Source organism: Schistocerca americana, chromosome 8 (assembly GCF_021461395.2).
Source record: "Schistocerca americana isolate TAMUIC-IGC-003095 chromosome 8, iqSchAmer2.1, whole genome shotgun sequence".
NCBI lineage: Eukaryota > Metazoa > Arthropoda > Insecta > Orthoptera > Acrididae > Schistocerca > Schistocerca americana.
The window spans coordinates 449,165,153-449,186,742 of NC_060126.1; the positions used below are offsets into that span (position 1 = coordinate 449,165,153).

Below are 21,590 nucleotides of genomic sequence, written 5' to 3' on the forward strand. Positions count from 1 at the left end.
GTGCAATGACTTATCCTCGCCCATGCATTTTACATAAGTTTGCAGAGTACGTCTGAATCAATGAATGATAAATTATTGACATTGGAAATCCTTTTGTGACGTGGGTAAAGAGTTTGAATTTGAGGAGTATGGTATTCTCATTCCAGGGTTAAGGAATTTTAGCGTATCAGATACAACGCGCACAGAGTTTTCATTTTGCCTGCAGGAAGGAAACCACACAGCGTCAGTTCTATAATCTGCCACACAGCAATTGCATTTCGAGTTTGGAGCAATCAGACGCAGTATATTTGTCATTCTGTTTTCCTTTTCATATATGTTAGAAGCTGCCAATTTTGTCCTTTTGCGGATGATAAAAGTATGGGAACGAAAATTAGTACCGACCTTGTTAGTGAAACGGCTGCTACAAATCCTACCCTACATCCAACGTCTCCTACATAGAATATTTAGAAATTAGTTTCCCCAGCAGGAATATTTTGAAATTACGTAGTTCCTTAACTTCCTTTCTGATCACTGATATTGAGCCTCATTTTTCACGCCTTATTTTCTGTCTTCTGTCTCTTACTTCACAATTTCTTCCTGATGTAATCTAAAAGAAATAGTATAATCTGGATTTTGTAATATTTCTTACTATTTTCGCCTTCCGTCGTGAATCGTGATTTTATAGTAGTTTTCTTATAAAATATTAAGTTGTAATTAAATGATTAACCATGAGCTGAAATGATCTAAAGACTGTTCTGAGACAACTATTTATACATTTACTAGGTACACGATATAATATTTATGTGATCAAGCATCACGTATTAAGCTGTGAGTTATGGAAGACATTAGACTGTGTCATCCTAATAACCTATTACACAAGATACGATTTTCTGGAGGTTGTAGTTGAGGACGTGCCTGTTAAGAACCAGCCCACAAAAATTTGGCCTAGAGTGTTCGAGTTACACAGAGACGATACGTCTCCTGCGTGGGATGATCTTACGAGTAGAATGGGAGTCTCGCGGGATTCGATCATTGGCCCAATACTGTTCTTCCTTTGTACGAATTATCTAACATTGTATTTGTATTGAGAGACAAAATGAGAGTCGTTTGCAAATGAAAATAATGTTGCTGTTAAGCCACGAAAATTAGCATTACTCTTCCGTACAGTAATGGTTTAATGCTCTGTGATAGCTAACTCTGTGCAAAAATGCTCGCGCGCAAGCTTGAACGAAAAAACCACTCAGGACAAGATGCGTTTAAGGTAATTAGCTGTGCATCATTGGAATACTTTGTAAGTAATAAAACTCGATGCCTACTACCTACTAGCTTTACGTGATACGAGATGTAGTGAGTAACATCGCAGACTGTAGTGCTGTCTGTTGTCCAGTATTGTGAAGCAGAAACCCGTGACTGATCACTGTTTTATACTAAATATTACTTTAAAAAAACTCGTAATAGTTTCATTAAATAACGACAAGTATTTTTGCTACATCGCTGTTACGAAAACCAAAACACATCACATATTTGCAAACATAGTAAAAATGGAATCTTCACTTTACTTTTCCAGTAATATGAGGTTACTTTTAGTTTGCACAGTTATTACTTAGTTTGTGTTAGGTTGCAGCATGAGCACAATAACGCCCAATGAACTTTAGTTAATTGTTACTGCACCTGGTTTTATGAACTGAGTGAATTTAAGTTAACTTACAAGTGAAATTAAATTTCTCTCAAATGAAATGATGTTATGTCTTTCACTTGGACTCACTCGGTAATATCGGTGGAAAGATAGGATCCTATTGATGATTAGTGGAGTGGAAATCAGTACCACTCAAGTCCGTTATAGTTTAACTCAAAACACTGTAATATTCAAAATGTTGCATCTCACCCGTTGATAACAAGTCCTATACATAGCTAAACAGCTAAATGGCTCGATCTTTTTTTAGGCGAGTTGCTGATGGTGCGACGTAATGCGTTCGGTTGCAACAGTAGTGGCAACATGCTCTTCTTCCGCAACAGGCAAATTTTAAAAACTTTGGGCACACTAAACTCTTCTTCCAGTCCTTCAGCTACCAATTTTTCTAGCGTGTTTTGTACTCTGACCAGATATAAACTCGCTCAACTATTTACGACGTCTTGCCATATTTAAAATACCGTTCCGACAATACACACTCTGTTACGTCTACACTGCGTCCATACTTCACACCGATAACTTTTAGCTAATCTGTTCTTTCCGTCTCTTTCACTGCGCGCATTTGCGTCCAACTATATTATTACCACATCTGAAACACCTTCTTAGGATTTTATACGATACCAATTTCAACGACTTTGGCAGCGTTTCTGCCACAAAGTTTCACGATATATTTTTCTAATGGTTTTTCGTAAATACATTCCGGTTTTTTAGGTGGTGAAATTAACAAAGTGCATTAACAAAGTGCATACAGAATTAATTAATTAATTGTCAATTCTAGAGCACTGTGTTGTAGTATTATACTATCTTGTAAGGAACCCACACCGCGCAGTAGTTCTCCAGAAGACGATGGACAAGTGCAGTGTAGGCCGTTCCTTTAATGAATTTTTGCATCGTTTAAGTACTCCGCCAACGAAACGCAGTCTTTGATTCGCATTGCCCACAATATTTTCTATGTGTTGATTCCAATTTAAATTGTTCGTACTTGTAACACCTAGGTATTTCATTGAATAGACAACCCTCAAATGAGCAAATATACGACTGGAAGAAAAGCTACTGAGTAGAAAATTGAACGAGCAAACGAAAAAAAGACTGGTTCTTTTCTGTGTTTGAACGTGGTGTAGTATGTAGCAGAAACTTCGATGGTAAGGAAGGAAGATGAAAGTAAGATTCGATGCGTTTCATATGTGGTATATAGGATGATGGCAAAGATATTGTGGACAGAAGGGGTGCAGGACGAAAAGGTATTCAGAAGGAATGATGGGAAAAGACAAACAACTTGGAGATTTTATAAATAAAATGTAATTCGTTAGAAGAGGAGAAGACGCTACTTTAGAAAGGGTGGCGAAAGGAAAACGAAGAAGAGGGAGGAAATGATACCAGTTAACACAAGAGGTTAAAGTACAAAAGATATATGAAATGAACGACAGAAGACAAAGACAGATGATACTACCTTCCTAAAGATCAGCATAAAATTTACGAAAAAAAAACCAAAAGAAAAATGAGTGCTCAAAATACATACATAAACAAACAAAAAAGTCCATGTGGTGTAAGAATATCCAGAAAAAGCACACAGGACCTCCTGCATACTATATCATGACTTCTGGAACTACTGATACATTTGATTTATTGACCCAATAGCTAATTGTGCAATTCAGAGGTAATACTGTTATACGATTCTTATCATTACTGCGCTGCAGCGTACTATTACTTGGTACCCACTTCGGTGAAACACATACTTCTTGGTTGCGCTGAGTCCGTACACTACCTCAAGCGACTGCGAGTTCTCAGTAGATGTGTCGTGGTCAGTCTCAACATTCACACCATAAGACAAGAGGCCTCTTTCAATCTTTGCATCCGATCACCTAGGGATATAGCTCGGCGCGCATTTGTAACACCAATGTCGATATTGTCTAGACATATATAACTTCTACATCTACATCTACATGACTACTCTGCAATTCACATTTAAGTGCTTGGCAGAGGGTTCGTCGAACCACACTCATACTATCTCTCTACCATTCCACTCCCGAACAGCGCGCGAGAAAAACGAACACCTAAACCTTTCTGTTCGAGCTCTGATTTCTCTTATTTTATTTTGATGATCATTCCTACCTGTGTAGGTTGGGCTCAACAAAATATTTTCGCATTCGGAAGAGAAAGTTGATGACTGAAGTTTCGTAAATACGCTCCTGGAAATTGAAATAAGAACACCGTGAATTCATTGTCCCAGGAAGGGGAAACTTTATTGACACATTCCTGGGGTCAGATACATCACATGATCGCACTGACAGAACCACAGGCACATAGACACAGGCAACAGAGCATGCACATTGTCGGCACTAGTACAGTGTATATCCACCTTTCGCAGCAATGCAGGCTGCTATTCTCCCATGGAGACGATCGTAGAGATGCTGGATGTAGTCCTGTGGAACGGCTTGCCATGCCATTTCCACCTGGCGCCTCAGTTGGACCAGCGTTCGTGCTGGACGTGCAGACCGCGTGAGACGACGCTTCATCCAGTCCCAAACATGCTCAATGGGGGACAGATCCGGAGATCTTGCTGGCCAGGGTAGTTGACTTACACCTTCTAGAGCACGTTGGGTGGCACGGGATACATGCGGACGTGCATTGTCCTGTTGGAACAGCAAGTTCCCTTGCCGGTCTAGGAATGGTAGAACGATGGGTTCGATGACGGTTTGGATGTACCGTGCACTATTCAGTGTCCCCTCGACGATCACCAGTGGTGTACGGCCAGTGTAGGAGATCGCTCCCCACACCATGATGCTGGGTGTTGGTCCTGTGTGCCTCGGTCGTATGCAGTCCTGATTGTGGCGCTCACCTGCACGGCGCCAAACACGCATACGACCATCATTGGCACCAAGGCAGAAGCGACTCTCATCGCTGAAGACGACACGTCCCCATTCGTCCCTCCATTCACGCCTGTTGCGACACCACTGGAGGCGGGCTGCACGATGTTGGGGCGTGAGCGGAAGACGGCATAACGGTGTGCGGGACCGTAGCCCAGCTTCATGGAGACGGTTGCGAATGGTCCTCGCTGATACCCCAGGAGCAACAGTGTCCCTAATTTGCTGGGAAGTGGCGGTGCGGTCCCCTATGGCACTGCGTAGGATCCTACGGTCTTGGCGTGCATCCGTGCGTCGCTGCGGTCCGGTCCCAGGTCGACGGGCACGTGCACCTTCCGCCGACCACTGGCGACAACATCGATGTACTGTGGAGACCTCACGCCCCACGTGTTGAGCAATTCGGCGGTACGTCCACCCGGCCTCCCGCATGCCCACTATACGCCCTCGCTCAAAGTCCGTCAACTGCACATACGGTTCACGTCCACGCTGTCGCGGCATGCTACCAGTGTTAAAGACTGCGATGGAGCTCCGTATGCCACGGCAAACTGGCTGACACTGACGGCGGCGGTGCACAAATGCTGCGCAGCTAGCGCCATTCGACGGCCAACACCGCGGTTCCTGGTGTGTCCGCTGTGCCGTGCGTGTGATCATTGCTTGTACAGCCCTCTCGCAGTGTCCGGAGCAAGTATGGTGGGTCTGACACACCGGTGTCAATGTGTTCTTTTTTCCATTTCCAGGAGTGTAGATCTCGCCGCGACGAAAAACGTCTTTCTTTTAATGACTTCCATCCCAACTCGCGTATCATATCTGCCACACTCTCTCCCCTACTACGTGATAATACAAAATGAGCTGCCCTTTTTTGCACCCTTTCGATGTCCTCCGTCAATCCCACCTGGTAAGGATCCCACACCGCGCAGCAATATTCTAACAGAGGGCGAACGAGTGTTGTGTAAGCTGTCTCTTTAGTGGACTTGTTGCATCTTCTAAGTGTCTCGCCAATGAAACGCAACCTTTGACCCCCCTTCCCCACAATATTATCTATGTGGTCTTTCCAACTGAAGTTGTTCGTAATTTTAACACCCAAGTACTTAGTTGAATTGACAGCCTTGAGAATTGTACTATTTATCGAGTAATCGAATTCCAACGGATTTCTTTTGGAACTCATGTGGATTACCTCACACTTTTCGTTATTTAGCGTCAACTGCCACCTGCCACACCATACAGCAATCTTTTCTAAATCGCTTTGCAACTGATACTGGTCTTCGGATGACCTTACTAGACGGTAAATTACAGCATCATCTGCGAACAACCTAAGAGAACTACTCAGATTGTCACCCAGGTCATTTAAATAGATCAGGAACATAAGAGGTCCCAGGACACTTCCCTGGGGAACACCTGATATCACTTCAGTTTTACTCGATGATTTGCCGTCTATTATTACGAACTGCGACCTTCCTGACAGGGAATCACGAATCCAGTCGCACAACTGAGACCATACCCCATAGGCCCACAGCTTGATTAGAAGTCGCTTGTGAGGAACGGTGTCAAAAGCTTTCCGGAAATCTAGAAATACGGAATCAACTTGAGATCCTCGTTGATAGCGGCCATTACTTCGGGCGAATAAAGAGCTAGCTGCGTTGCACACTTCAGTGTCTTTTTTTACTTAATGTGGGATCTTTGTAAATAAATGTTTTATTCACTAGTTATGTCACTGTAATTAATCTATGGATGTAATTTTAAAAATGTTGTTGTGTAAACAAACTGAAATGTTATAACTTTACTTGTAATACTTGTTCGTACATGTGGAAAGCAGATTTGTAATCATCTGAAACATAGAGGGAAGTTCTTCTGCAACGAAACTGATATGCAGGAACAGGAAAGGTGGATGCGAAGGAGCAAGGAAGGGCAGCGAGATTGTATAATGTAGTCTCGGATGCGGAAGCAGTTTGGCATGTTATTCATGGCATACACTGGTTGCCTCTGTACTACGAAAACACGCTGGCATGAATTTTCAGAGCTTGATATACGGCTAGAGCCATGAACACCTTTGGTACCTTTCTGATTAGCCACAGAAAATCGTCAAAGCCGCCACCTTCGTCTCCAATTATTGGCTGAGTACTGTAAACTTGCAAGGATCAGCCATTTGTTTTCTTATTCAAATAATAATCCCATTTTCTTTAAGCTTTGTGTCCAAAACCCACACTTAATCTCTTCATTTCTGAAAAATAATTGCTTTCTTTAACCACATTTTGTGGAATATTAAACTTAATATATTATTCAGTGTGCCCTGTTTCTGAAATATTGCAAGATGTTTTATTAAAAGGATGGTTGAAGTTCCACCAAAGTACAATTACAAGGAAATGATCTTAACTGTTTTGCTTAAACGTTACTCTAATTGAAATGTCAGTACAGCACTTAAATTATTAGCATGAAACTGGGATTATTCAGAATAGTTACTGGCTTATGGAATTTGTAGGGCCAGCATTAGCATTAATTGCTGTGTGAACTCTCCTTGAGGAAACAAACAATACTCAAAATAGAGAACATTTCAGTGACAGTATTTTCCGGTAACTAAACCGATAAAAGTATCTCTTGTCCAAGTTAGTATTCCTGAACTATTAGTAATCATTTATGTGTAATGTTGATTAGCTTTCTACTATAATGTACAGATAGTAAGTGTTATTGAGAGCTAGTTGTTGCCAAAACGAATAATATTACTTCCGTGTTCTTCAAGCCAAATTGTTGTCACATTGCTTGCTAAACTGCACTCCTGCTTTGTATCTTACTTGCAAAACAGAATTTCAGTGTTAAGTAAATTAAGTACCATTATTTAATTTTATTTGTGAACAGTGCTAGTACTTGGTACCAATCTGCTTAATTAGGCTGGGCACCGTTCCCTTTTACGTAGTTACTGCTACTAATGCAAATTTTATTTGATTCCCATGTGTTCCGCTATTGCTTCCTTTCAATAGAAATGTTTCGAGAAATGGAAAACAATCCGATACATTTTCACTACACACGTTCACGATCATTTCAAATCCTTTCGCAGGAGTCACATTATGGGTGAATTGCTAATTTAATAGTAAGCGGTCGTGTTACAACTACGGCTCCTCAATACATATGCGATGGTCAATTTCAATATTCGCAACTTGTTGCGCGAGTCCTATTTCAGTCTTTGCAGCCAGTCAGTGAGCGAGATGGCTCATTGGTTACCTACTTGGCTCGCACTATTCACATTCAATTTTCGGTGTTGCTGTAGATCCAGTTCCAGATTGGTTCCTTCGAACAGGCCGTGGTCGATCTTTCCCTTCCTTGTCCAACGAAGCTAGTGTTCTGTCACTATTGAGTTCGATTTACACGAGACTTCACATTCTACACGTTGTTTTCTTTTGGCATTCCTACTGAGAATTGTTCCAATCACGTACGCGACCACGCCGCGTAACGTCCGATAGGCACGTCCCAGGTCCTAGGCGTCTGGAGGGGAACACGTAGCACCGGAGTTAGCTATCGCGAGCGTGACGTTGAAAATTCCAGGCGAGGTAGCATTTCCGCACCAGCGGCAACCTGCGAACTCTGTTCTGGCTGTTCCAGAACTTACCAGCCAGGTGCGCCCGCTCAGAAAGCCTGTTTACCACAAGAACACCTTTCCTGTGGAGAGCACATGATGAATATAATCTACTGGACGCCTCTTCAAGTAGAGGAAGATCTGCAGGAACGAATTACACGCACAAAGACATATACACGATGCAGAGCGGTTTTTTTTTTTTTTCGGAGCATGCTACAATTGGCCGCTTTCTTCGGCCCTGTAGGAAAAATTGTAGACCTGAACGCATTTTGCGCGGTATATTTGTCTTCCTCCTCATAAGCTTTCTTGGAAAGATTCGCTGTCCTCACCTGGGGAAAGTCTAAAATTAAACCTATGATAGTTGTGGTTTTTAGGCGGTTTTCCACATCCCTCTCGGTGAATACTGGGCTGGTCCCCACATCCCGCCTCAGTTACACGACTCACAGATATTTGACACACATCCGCACTTTTCCATGATTTACACTAGACGCAGCAGATGGGGTACTCTGATTCCGTCCCGTGGGGTACGGGGTGGCGGCAGGAAGGGCATCCGGCCACCCCTTCCAATTAACATGCCAAATCCGATTTAACCACGTCATCCACGCGCACAATGCGGGACACAGGCGCAAGCGATAGATACATTGATAGATAGATAGTTAAGTTAGCACTAAGTAGGAAGGGCTAATTAAAGGGCGATAAGCGGCAGTTTCGGGATAGCTGGATCGGACCGAGAAACAGCTTTTTGTGTTATCAGTGCAGAATACCATTTCCCTTGAAGTTTTTGTAGCAATCTCAGAGGAATATAGCGTAAGGAGATAACAAGGAAGTCTGTTTACTGCATTTTCTGTACGTGGTGCTGCTCTCTCTCTCTCTCTCTCTCTCTCTCTCTCTCTCTCTCACTCTCTCTCCCTTTCTCTTCTGTGAGTCAGCTACGAAGTCACAGAGAAGGGTCCGCGGCCGCTATACCAGCAAGTCTGTACACCCCTGCATTAGGGTAACAGAATCACAATCGTACATGAGAATCAACATCCACATTGTTGAGATTCCGACAAACTTTCGATCACCTTGGTAACTCGTAATGACGGCGTCTCAGGATTGGATCGTACGATTTGGCACATGTCTCATCTAACATGACGCAGTTTTTCTCATTCCGATGTGTTACTTCAGAATTTGAAGCGCAGTCGTATCAGCTAATCCTGCCTCTAGGGCCAGCTCACGAAATATTTGGTGTACATCATTGATCAGTGTACTGAACAGAGGATTATGCGACCCGTAATGTTAAAGCTGTCCCACGGGCGGCTTTCGTATTCTCTGGCTCGATAAGCGCAAACTGATACTCCTACAGAAAAAATAAGCTGAAAATTTAATGTAGTTAAATTTTCACCTTGGATACGCCGGAGGCCACGTTTTTCGATTTAGTCAACAAAAATGTACAAAAGTGACCTTTAAACTCACCTCCAGCCTCACACCCATCTCTCACCAGCCATTATTTCTAGTATGTCGTTCGTGGTACTCCCTCCTACCACCGTACAAAAATTTCCGGCTGTACAAGTATTCCTGGTATTCAGCCTTCTTTGGTCTCTATTGATCGGACTATTACGCCACCATAATAGTGGACTATTTCGTTAACATTAATTTAAACGTACCGTGAATGTCATGAAAGAAAAACAATTTTTGTAAACACCACTCTACAATCAATTACGTTGACATCTCGATTCAAACTTAACCGTTACAAGCACAGTATTTTCGTAAGCCTGACGAATGCAGCGACGAAATCTTTTAGTTTATGCTGTTAAAATTCACAACAATTTTAGGTAAAATTTATATAATGGTCAATTTTACAATTTGTAAGTGCTCGACGAATCCGGCAGCGTAATAAGGCCAGTCAATGAAGACTAAAACAAGGTCGAATGTGGGAAATAATTCATGCAGTCACATACATTTGTACAATGGTATGAGGGAGCTCTATGAACGTTCTTGAATAACCCCAAAACCGTGGCCTCCACCGCATCAAAGTATAAAATTTAATTACATTAAGTTTCCTACAAAAAGGAAGATTTGTTACTCCAAATTAGGAAAATTTCTTTCACCCCTAAACCCGAACAGCATCCACATTAGTTTCCCTCTTCAGCAAAGAACTTCGGATCACTTAGATAGAACACGCGTTTTCAAATTTTTATTTCGTTGTTCTTCAACACACTACAGTATACATGCTTTACACTTCAAAGTAATATTGTACATAATTCTGAGAATATTCGATGATTATTCCGAGAGGAACTGTGCTGAAGAGCTCTGGCTAGTTGTAATTGGTGTTCGCTAGTTTTGTGTGTAATACTTCTGCAAGTATGTCTCTTAGAATACGTCCCAGCGTCATATTTTAATATGAGCGGCCAAATGTAAAGGCTACCACACATTTTGCTTTCCTACTGTCTGCTATTCTTGTTTATCTCTAATTAAAATACTACTCTGTGAAGAGTACAGTGAAAAAATCGTTTTGATGAAAGCGCAATCTTCTCTGTGTCGTTCGATAACACTTCCTCGAAATCTTTTACTTCAACCTTATACGTACTGTCTTTCCAACCTTCTTCTCTGCCGTGATTACTTTTATTCAGACGAAACTAACTTGCCGCCAAAAGTACTATACATTTGTTATTACGAATATTGGCCGCTACCATACGTTTTCGTATTTTTATTCTGATTTTAATAATGTTATTGTTATTCAGACTATATCTTTAACTTCGGCGTACGTGTTTCTCCGACTGAGAAGCTTGAGGAAATATATTTTGTATATGACTGGTATGTAGATCCCCTGCTTCAATGTAAATGATTCCAAAAACTACTTGAACACAATAAATGAATAATCAGTCTTAATACATCTCTCATACATAATACCAGATTCTTTTTCCTTTCTTAGTGTGATCCTGAAGTACTGCTTTGTTTCCACTGCTCCTTCTCCTCATTTGCCTTGTCATTCTTTCTCACACCCTACCCGATACATTCTTTTTCTTTTCCTCTTCTCTGCTTCATTCCTTCTCTCGCTCACTATTTCTACCCGTTCTATTTCCGTCCTCTCGTCTCTCTCTCTCTCCCTTTCCTCCCTGCCTCTTCCCATCCTCTCTCCCCTCACACACCGTGGCTTAAAGAGTGATACGGAAGAAAGTGAAGCACACACACCGAAATCAAAAACGAGAGAGAGGGAAAAGAGAGAGAAAGGAGGGAGACGGAGACAAGGCAAGCAATCATTAAGACTTTTTAAATAAAAACTGTTTTATCACGTCTGCAGATATGCACTTGAATTCATAAAATGTTTGCATAGAATGTAAATTTATTTTGCTACTTAAATGAGAAAATTGGCACAAAGAAGGAAAACACAAAATTTAACGGTTTTGGCAATAAATATAATTCTGTCATCTTTCTGTCACATTGTTCTACTTACTTCTTATAATATTTTAGACATGTACTGCGAGGAAACTTCTTATATGTTGTAAACCGCAAGTAACGTATCTTTTCAGAATTTTTGACAAATAATTGGCAAGGAAAAATTTGTTAATGTCCATAAAGGGTTCGTTAATCTGTTTTTCTAAAACAGTAATTTATTCGCTATGTATCGGAAAGTATATATAACTGCAAATTAAATAAGGTTTTCATCTCCTAATGTTACTGCCAAAGGAGATTAATACACAAAAGAAACAGGAAGGGCCCCTTGATGGAATCATGTGGTACATCAAATGCAATCAGTTTCTAGTAGCCCAGTAAAATACTGTTTACCATTACAGTCTTTGTTTCCTGCCAATGACATAAAATTTGATCCAGTCTACAGCATTCCACCACAATACACAGATTTACTTGAAAGGAGACTGCGATTAATAGTCAAGTGCCTTTGATAAGTCACAGGATATACTAGTAACCCGTAATTTATCGTGTAACTATTTAAGCACATTCTCGCTATACGTGTAAACAGTCTTCTCGATATCACAACCCTTTAGGGATTCAAACCACGGTTTTGAAAATATACGTGGTATTTCAGAAGGAATAGTAAATATTTTAGGACAGTTTAGCAATGATTATCTCGAATTACACATTCCTCATTACATTTGGCCATTTTAATTGATTCCAGAGATACAGTTGTTAGACTGTAACCCCAAACAAATACACAAAGAGGATATTAAATGAAAGCGAACGAATGAATTTGTTCAAAGTTGATTTTCAGAATTTCTGTCTTCGACTTCACTGCAGTCTCGAATTCTTTTGATAACACCAAACATCTATGCAAAGTGTAGTGTGATACGATAGACGATCATTAGATTGGGCTTGTGTTGCAGCATCGTCTTAAAGGGCCCCTTTACCGAAGACTTTCTCGAAAAGGAGCTTCCAGCATGACTGGGCACGTGAACATACTAGTCGTCTGGCGACGCGTCATGTAGTGTTAACAGTGCAAGGAAGATGGATCGGCAGAAATGGGCACTTTTCGTGGTCAAAAAAATCACCGGACTTTGCCTATGTGTATTTTTGCGTGTTGGTGTGGTTGAAAGATAAAGTCCAAACAGAAAAAGTAAACAGAACAAATAAGTTTGTCATTCGGATTATGAGTAGTACTGCCTTCGTGAGAGAGCGCAGGGACAACTGCAGAAGAGCCACACGTGGTATTGTCAAGAGAATTCAAAATTCAAAATGGTTCAAATGGCTCTGAGCACCATGGGACTTAACATCTGATGTCATCGGTCCCCTAGAACTTAGAACTACTGAAACCTAACTGACCTAAGGACATCACACACATCCATGCCCGAGGCAGGATTCGATCCTGCGATCGTAGCAGCAGCGCGGATCCCGACTGAAGCGCCTAGAACCGCTCGCCCACACCGGCCGGCAGAATTCGAAAGTGCATTGATATCAGAGGTTGCATTTTTGAATATCGACTTCAAATTTAATCATTTTCCTTTGCTTCAGATCTTCTGTAAGTATTTGTTTGGGTTTCACTATAATGACTGTATGCATGTAGTCAATAAAAATTACTCACATTTTGATTGAAGTGTTTTATTAGAATCAGTCCATGCTACCACCTCCTAAAATATTTACTATTCCTCAAGAAGCACCTTGGAATATTTGTAAACAGATGATTAAGAAGCCACTTCTGTTTGATGTTTTCTACAAATTTTGAAAACGGCGGGGAAAGTAATATTGGACAGATGTTATATGGTGTTCGTTCACCTCCTTTTTTATACAGTATTTGACTTCAGCGTATTTCATCGTGTTCGTGTTGTTGTACAAATAACTTAATATGTTACTAAATGCAGGAAAAGCTCGAAGAAGGATGCAAAGTTGTTCTAGCTGCCCAAAAATACTATAATGTCATGTGAACGAGAGAACGAGTGGCAGTCTTGTAGAGAGAAAAAAAGCGACGAAACACATTCCAGCCCCGAAGGGTTGCTAACGCTATTATTACGAGAATAATAATTTAGAAATGTGGAATACTCATCTTGACACCTGTAGAGACACCTCAGTACACCAGCAGATACCTGTGTTATCGTCTCCCTATCCTCAAGTGACGGTCTGGAGCAGACTCATCGACCGGTGGTGGGGGCAGCTGCAGGTGGACAAGGGGGCGTATAAAAGGCCCGGCCAGTGGTCCGCTGGGCAGACGACGTCGGCAGACATGGCGACCTCACCGGTGCTGGCATTCGCCCTCCTCCTAGGTGCCGCCATGGCAACCGTGGCGTACGCTTCGTATGGTAAGTTGGACTCGAGATGAAGACCAGCAACAGTCAGCCAGAAATACTAAATTTTGACGCTAAACTTACTGACAGATCAAGACACAAAAGAGGATTTTTGCCTTTATTATTGCAAATACTTACTTGGAGATGACTGTTGAGCCAAATATGTGTCTCTGTATGTATGTCAGCAATATAGTACTACTTCAACCACATACCCAAAAGATCCGCAACGGAGCTGCTAGTGCAAACCCTAATCAAAATTTAGTGAATGCATATAAGAGTTTCTACTGTTGCATTAGCATAAAACCCTTATTGCCAATGGTGAAAATTTTACGTGATAGGGACAGGTTACTTTTCTGTTTATAAATTGGAAAATTTAACGTGTTACGGAGGGATTGCTTTTCCATTTACCTTTAATGCTGAACGTGTTTATACATGGAAAACGTCAGGAGAATAAATCCAGACAGTCTTCTCCCAACGTAGTAGATGATCGTCGTTTTTTACGTAGCATATGATTGCACTGAATCCAAAGGTAGATGGTAACGTCTGTCAAATAAGACTATAAATTTTTCTACGAAACAATTTTCCATATTCATTGAGTGGTACCAGCCAGGGTGACCGAGCGGTTCTAGGCGCTACAGTCTGGAGCCGCGCGACCGCTACGGTGGCAGGTTCGAATCCTGCCTCGGGCATGGATGTGTTTGATGTCCTTGGGTTAGTTAGGTTTAAGTAGATCTAAGTTCTAGGGGACTGATGACCTTAGAAGTTAAGTCCCATAGCGCTCAGAGCCATACAGTGGTGCAAACACTCTCCTCAGCAAGGAACTGAATCTTTCAAAATTATAATCACACCACTAGTACAACTATAAACGTCCAGCATTCGTTTTATGAGTATAAGGGTAAGTAATATCTTTTCTTTAGCTCCTACAATCACTAATTGTGATCAGTGTCGCTTGAAAATGCAATGGCTTCTTAACGTTTCCCGGTATTTAGCGTAACATTGGAACCATTTCTTTGAAATGACATCATCATCCAGCGGTTTTGGTACTTAAATCCCAGCTGTGTTGGAGCCTACATTATGGGAATTGTGTTCTGCCTGCTTAGCTTGCTGCCCAGGTAGCAACACTCATTGACTACGTTTAGTGTGTCGTGTCTCCATCCAAGCGATATTTCCTGTTTGGTTCTCATCAAAACTACAACATCTGGTCTGTTTTAGATATCAACCAGATCACAATTACACCGGAGCCTCCATTCCCTAGTGATCTCAACCTGTACCGGAAAACGGGTCTTCCTCAATACTTTCCAGTTGAAAACAAGAAGGTTATTTAAGTTTTTTTTCCGGATACTACACGTTTCGCAACCACATAGCCCATTGTGGTGGATCAGTGTTTTGTAAAGCTGGAGTTTGAAATTCCTCGAGAGGCTGCGTCATTTAAAAAGCTGATTCAGACTGAAATTCGATCACGTTACGGCTTGAATCCTCACTTTGATTTCTGCCTTACACGATGCGTTCTCTATGAAGATTACTGCCAGATATTTAAAATTATTAACCCTTTTAAAGTCGGGTTCCGACTACCAGTGCTAGGAATAGGTCTCGTCTCTTAAATAGATATGAGTCCTGGTCATCATCAGATACTCGGTCTTCGATCCATTCATAAGGAGACCGGTGCTGCTTGCTGCCACCTCTTCACTGTCGCTCATTCGCAATAATTCTCCCTTAGTTCTGGACAACAGATCACTGTGCATAACAGTATTGAAGAAACGCAGAGTTTGTTTCTTTCCATTTGTTAAACGTTTTGACAAAGAGGCACGTGCATCAATCTACCTCGTGAAGAAAATACAAAATTGGTGCACATTGTGGAAATAAGGCTGCAACAGGGACTGAAGGCTGACTCGATAGCGAAAACCATTCATGAGACCTATTCAGTTTGAAGATAACATCTGAATATTACGCAGCACCAACTATAATTTGAAATAGTGATGTTAAGTGGGTAATGGTAGGTGGAATGGTCCTTGCGTCAAATCGTAAAAGTAATTAGAAGCACCGGTTGAATGTCAATACCCAACAGTCTTCCCGTAGCTAAAATGTTGAGTCAAATTACCTAAAAATTCTACCAATCGATTAAATCGGTTGAAAAATTATTGAGTAGCCTCTGGACGGGATAAATCTCACCTTTTGTAGTTCTAAAACTAGAAAAGTCGTTGATCAGTCCGGAACCGCGCGGATACTACGGTCGCAGGTTCGAATGCTGCCTCGGACATGGATGTGTTAGTTAGGTTTAAGTAGTTCTAAGTCTAGGGGACTGATGACCTCAGATGTTAAGTCCCATAGTGCTTATATCCATTTGAACTATTTTAAACATCGTTGAAGTATTTACTATTTCCTGTCAAAGAAAATCTCCTAGAGCCATGATATGAGGAAAATTTCCATTTGACAGAGGTCCTGGTAAAAAGTATTTTGGTAAGTTGTTCTCATTTATGAAGAAATGTTTTGAGTGTTGTTGGTATTATCTTCAAACATTGTGTAAATGGAACTGCACTTTCAAATTACCCTGTGTTTCTTAACTTCTTCTGACCTGAAACTTCCTGGCAGATTAAAACTGTGTGCCCGACCGAGACTCGAACTCGGGACCTTTGTCTTTCGCGGGCAAGTGCTCTACCAACTGAGCTACCGAAGCACGACTCAGGCCCGGTACTCACAGCTTTACTTCTGCCAGTACCTCGTCTCCTACCTTCCAAACTTTACAGAAGCTCTCCTGCGAAACCTGCAGAACTAGCACTCCTGAAAGAAAGGATATTGCGGAGACATGGCTTAGCCACAGCCTGGGGGATGTTTCCAGAATGAGATTTTCACTCTGCAGCGGAGTGTGCGCTGATATGAAATTTCCTGGCAGATTAAAACTGCCAGGAAGTTTCATATCAGCGCACACTCTGCTGCAGAGTGAAAATCTCATTCTGGATTCTTCTGACCTGTTTTTTTAGCGAAAACTACTGTATCTCATTATTTTCCCTTCAATTCTCTAGAAAGAATTATGAGTTGTTTTCCATAATAATACATTTGAGCTCGGAATTGTGAAACTCTTTCAATTTGTTTCTTTAGTACAGGTTAATATGTCTAGAAAAGCAATCAATTATTGCAAGGTAACAACCTAAAAGACTTGCTGCGACTCTAAGAACTTTTAATTACATTTGTACACTTCAGTCTGTGTTTGACGGTGTGAATTGTGATCTTCAATTGTCCTGGTGCCTACGCTATCGCTGTGCTTTGTTCCGTTTGCAGTTGGGGTTGGGGGGGGGGGGGGGTAGGGAGGGGGTGAGGACCTCCGCTATTGGTGTTTTGGAATGAAATTCCAGTGACCGAAGACCTCGATGTTTTTTAGTGTAATTGTAATAACCTTAACCCGCTGTTTTTAAATATTATGGTTGAATGCTGTTCTATTTCGATTTAAACCGCTTTCCGACAGTCGTGTTACAGCTGCTTTGGAGTGCTGCAGCTATGGCCTTATTGGTACAGACTTTTATGTCATTTCTCTTATCTGTAGAATCTAAATAATTTTTGAAGTTTCTAACAACTGTATCTCACAGAACGATTATTCCTGATGTTATAGATGTTACTGTCACTATAGCCGTCTACTGGTGAAACTGTCTTCGTTGAACAGTGCCGAATTGCCTACATCAGTTGGGCACTGGTGTCATTATGGAGTATTAAATGACATGATACTTTGCTCTGATTGTAATAGATATGTTTCTCCGTTTTTACTGTGTTACTATCGTGCATTCATTTTAACGTTTTATCTTTAAGTCCTACATTTCATGCTCTAGATCTGTGATCAAGTTCCGCACCGAAACGCGTCATGATAAACATAGTTATTTCGGCAATTAATATGTTTCTCATCATTTAGAGAGAGAGCCTGTGGCCGTAAAATGAAATCTGTTTGTATAATGTCGGTACCAACCACCAAACGGGTGCTACATTTTGCTATAAGTATCCTGATGTGTAAAACGTAAGGACTAAATTAACTTTCGTTGGTGTGTCGCTACCAAATAAAGTAGTTCGATGAAACTTGGAGCGTATATAAAAAGAACAGCTGCAGTACAGTACAGAAGGTCACAGAAAGAAACACGCAGTGAGACAAACAGAAATGTTTCTGCGTGCATAACGTACCTTCATATGGTGAGAGATAGGAACACGTAATACAGCCAGGAACATCATTGAAGGCGATCGTTTGATGGTTCGATTTTTACAATGTGTGGGTGGGGTGCGGGGGGCACAACGTTACCTTGGAACGAGCGGACATTCGACGAATGGACCGGCCCGCTCGTTAATCCGCCTGAAATCCCATCGAGCAAGCGGGCGATGTGTCGAAGCACTCCACATGCACCAAAAGCCACCCAGCAGTTGTCAATCGCTCTGGTGGAGGAATGGAAGGCCCTATCACAGGAACCTTTTACAACCCATTTGCCACCATGGGAGCACATTTACGGAGCGTGCACTGTCTACCGTGGTGATCAAACTAAGTTTCGCCTTTTCTAATGTCCAGGGGGCCATCGTAAATTGCATTTTTGCAGAGAAATTTTTCTCTCTGAAAAAAAAAATCATTTTTCTTCGTCTGGTTTCGTATATCTCTCAACTGCCTTCTGTACTATACTGCAGCAGTTCTTCCTATGTATGATTCAAACTTCGCCAAGCTATCTATGTCGTGAAACAGCAGTGACACATTATGCGAAAGTTACTTTCGACCTTAAGCTATGCGTACCAGTGTATTTTACAATTATGTTAAATGTGTCACTATGTGTTCTGAACCTCAGTACACCGACAGGTAACCTTTGAGAATATAGTAACTATTCTGAATGGTCGCCTTACGCTTTACTGTAGCCAGAATCGCTTAGCGACATCTATTGCTGAGTAACAAATTGAACATCGTATAGAGTGACGCTCATGTTGTGCCCGGAATTGACAAGATACAGGGTGTTTCAAAAATGACCGGTATATTTGAAACGGCAATAAAAACTAAACGAGCAGCGATAGAAATACACCGTTTGTTGCAATATGCTTCAGACAACAGTACATTTTCAGGCAGACAAACTTTCGAAATTACAGTAGTTACAATTTTCAACAACAGATAGCGCTGCGGTCTGGGAAACTCTATAGTACGATATTTTCCACATATCCACCATGCGTAGCAATAATATGGCGTAGTCTCTGAATGAAATTACCCGAAACCTTTGACAACGTGTCTGGCGGAATGGCTTCACATGCAGATGAGATGTACTGCTTCAGCTGTTCAATTGTTTCTGGATTCTGGCGGTACACCTGGTCTTTCAAGTGTCCCCACAGAAAGAAGTCACAGGGGTTCATGTCTGGCGAATAGGGAGGCCAATCCACGCCACCTCCTGTATGTTTCGGATAGCCCAAAGCAATCACACGATCATCGAAATATTCATTCAGGAAATTAAAGACGTCGGCCGTGCGATGTGGCCGGGCACCATCTTGCATAAACCACGAGGTGTTCGCAGTGTCGTCTAAGGCAGTTTGTACCGCCACAAATTCACGAAGAATGTCCAAATAGCGTGATGCAGTAATCGTTTCGGATCTGAAAAATGGGCCAATGATTCCTTTGGAAGAAATGGCTGCCCAGACCAGTACTTTTTGAGGATGCAGGGACGATGGGACTGCAACATGGGGCTTTTCGGTTCCCCATATGCGCCAGTTCTGTTTATTGACGAAGCCGTCCAGGTAAAAATAAGCTTTGTCAGTAAACCAAATGCTGCCCACATGCATATCGCCGTCATCAATCCTGTGCACTATATCGTTAGCGAATGTCTCTCGTGCAGCAATGGTAGCGGCGCTGAGGGGTTGTCGTGTTTGAATTTTGTACGGATAGAGGTGTAAACTCTGGCGCATGAGACGATACGTGGACGTTGGCGTCATTTGGACCGCAGCTGCAACACGGCGAACGGAAACCCGAGGCCGCTGTTGGATCACCTGCTGCACTAGCTGCGCGTTGCCCTCTGTGGTTGCCATACACGGTCGCCCTACCTTTCCAGCACGTTCATCCGTCACGTTCCCAGTCCGTTGAAATTTTTCAAACAGATCCTTTATTGTATCGCTTTTCGGTCCTTTGGTTACATTAAACCTCCGTTGAAAACTTCGTCTTGTTGCAACAACACTGTGTTCTAGGCGGTGGAATTCCAACACCAGAAAAATCCTCTGTTCTAAGGAATAAACCATGTTGTCTACAGCACACTTGCACGTTGTGAACAGCACACGCTTACAGCAGAAAGACGACGTACAGAATGGCGCACCCACAGACTGTGTTGTCTTCTATATCTTTCACATCACTTGCAGCGCCATCTGTTGTTGAAAATTGTAACTACTGTAATTTCGAAAGTTTGTCCGCCTGAAAATGTACTGTTGTCCCAAGCATATTACAACAAACGGTGTATTTCTATCGCTGCTCGTTTAGTTTTTATTGCCGTTTCAAATATACTGGTCATTTTTGAAACACCCTGTAAATACTGAATTATCACCATAAGAACGTTTTAGTTATTAGATTGTTCGCTTTTCTGCGAATATTTAAATCGTTGAAATAACTCTTTTACTAGCTCAAACGAAGTAAGACATTGCATTTCACACGCTTCGATCTGCTGCAAAGTTTGTACGTAGTCTCGACACTGACTTCTCGAAAATACGTACATAAACGAAAGTTGAACCACCTAATTAGCAAACCACTTCAATATTAAGTCAGTTTGTCAGATATTTATTAGTTAGCTACATAATTCATTGACACTTTGAACATTCCTTTTCGCGAAATGTTGTGTAACGAATCGATTTACAGGATATTCATATGCGACTAGTGCCGGTGAACATATAATTTTTTAGTCTCCATCATACAACTATACTTAAAAACTAGGTTTTCTTCTGTTTTTGCAGACCAGCAGTTTTCAAATAAAAGTTCGTCCATACAGTAGAAGGATGCTGTCAGGAGAAACAATGTTAGGTTAGATTTTAAACCAGCCCCGATCCCTGTTAGACATTTCATTATACTAGCCAAGTTATCGAAACTTTATGTTGCTGCACGCTGAACTCCCTCCTGAGCCACTGACGGCTGATGGAGTAGTTTTAGTCCATTAATCTTGTAGTGCGGTGGGTATGAACATCGCTTGTAATCTCAAATTTTGATGGACTGTTTATGACGAACCTCATTAGCAGCTACATGGATTATGATGATGAGCAGGTGCCTGCATTACCACCGAGGGTGAAAACATATGTTATAATTCCTGCTCGCTTTCGAGCAGTCAGTACTTTGTACCTGACGAGTTACCCCAGAAAATTATTCTATGATACATTATTAGCGAAAACTCGGTTCAAGAAGCACAAGAGGAGTAGGTATACTGAAAAAAGATCGGAAGCTACGGGAAGATTTCAGTTAGATTACATCATGGTCAGACAGAGATACCGAAATCAGATAGCTCATATAGACAGTAGCTGATATAGACTCAGATCACAATTTAGTAGTGATGAAAAGTAGGCTGAGGCTGAAGAAACTAGTCGGGAAGAATAAATGCGCAAAGAAGTGAGAAGCGGAAGTACAAAGGTATGAAGAGATGCGCTCGAAGAACTCAGCTGCTATGCTAAGAAATACTTCAAGTAGGCAGTTCGGCTGATGAATAATGGACATCTCTAAAACAGCAATCACAGCAATCGAAAAGGACAACATAGGAACAAAGAAGGTAACTGCGAAGAAAACATTGGTACGTATGAAATACTGCAGTTGATAG

General features: G+C 41.6%; 1 protein-coding gene across 1 annotated transcript in view; it reads left to right on the plus strand.

Moving 5' to 3' along the window:
- The first annotated feature begins 13,751 nt into the window (after positions 1–13,751).
- The window catches only part of LOC124545913 (protease inhibitors-like), a 56,842-nt gene continuing 49,003 nt past the window's right edge, over positions 13,752–21,590 (plus strand). The window contains exon 1 of the mRNA XM_047124873.1: positions 13,752–13,827. Coding sequence (XP_046980829.1) covers positions 13,752–13,827 — 76 coding nt within the window. The remainder of the gene's footprint in view (positions 13,828–21,590) is intronic.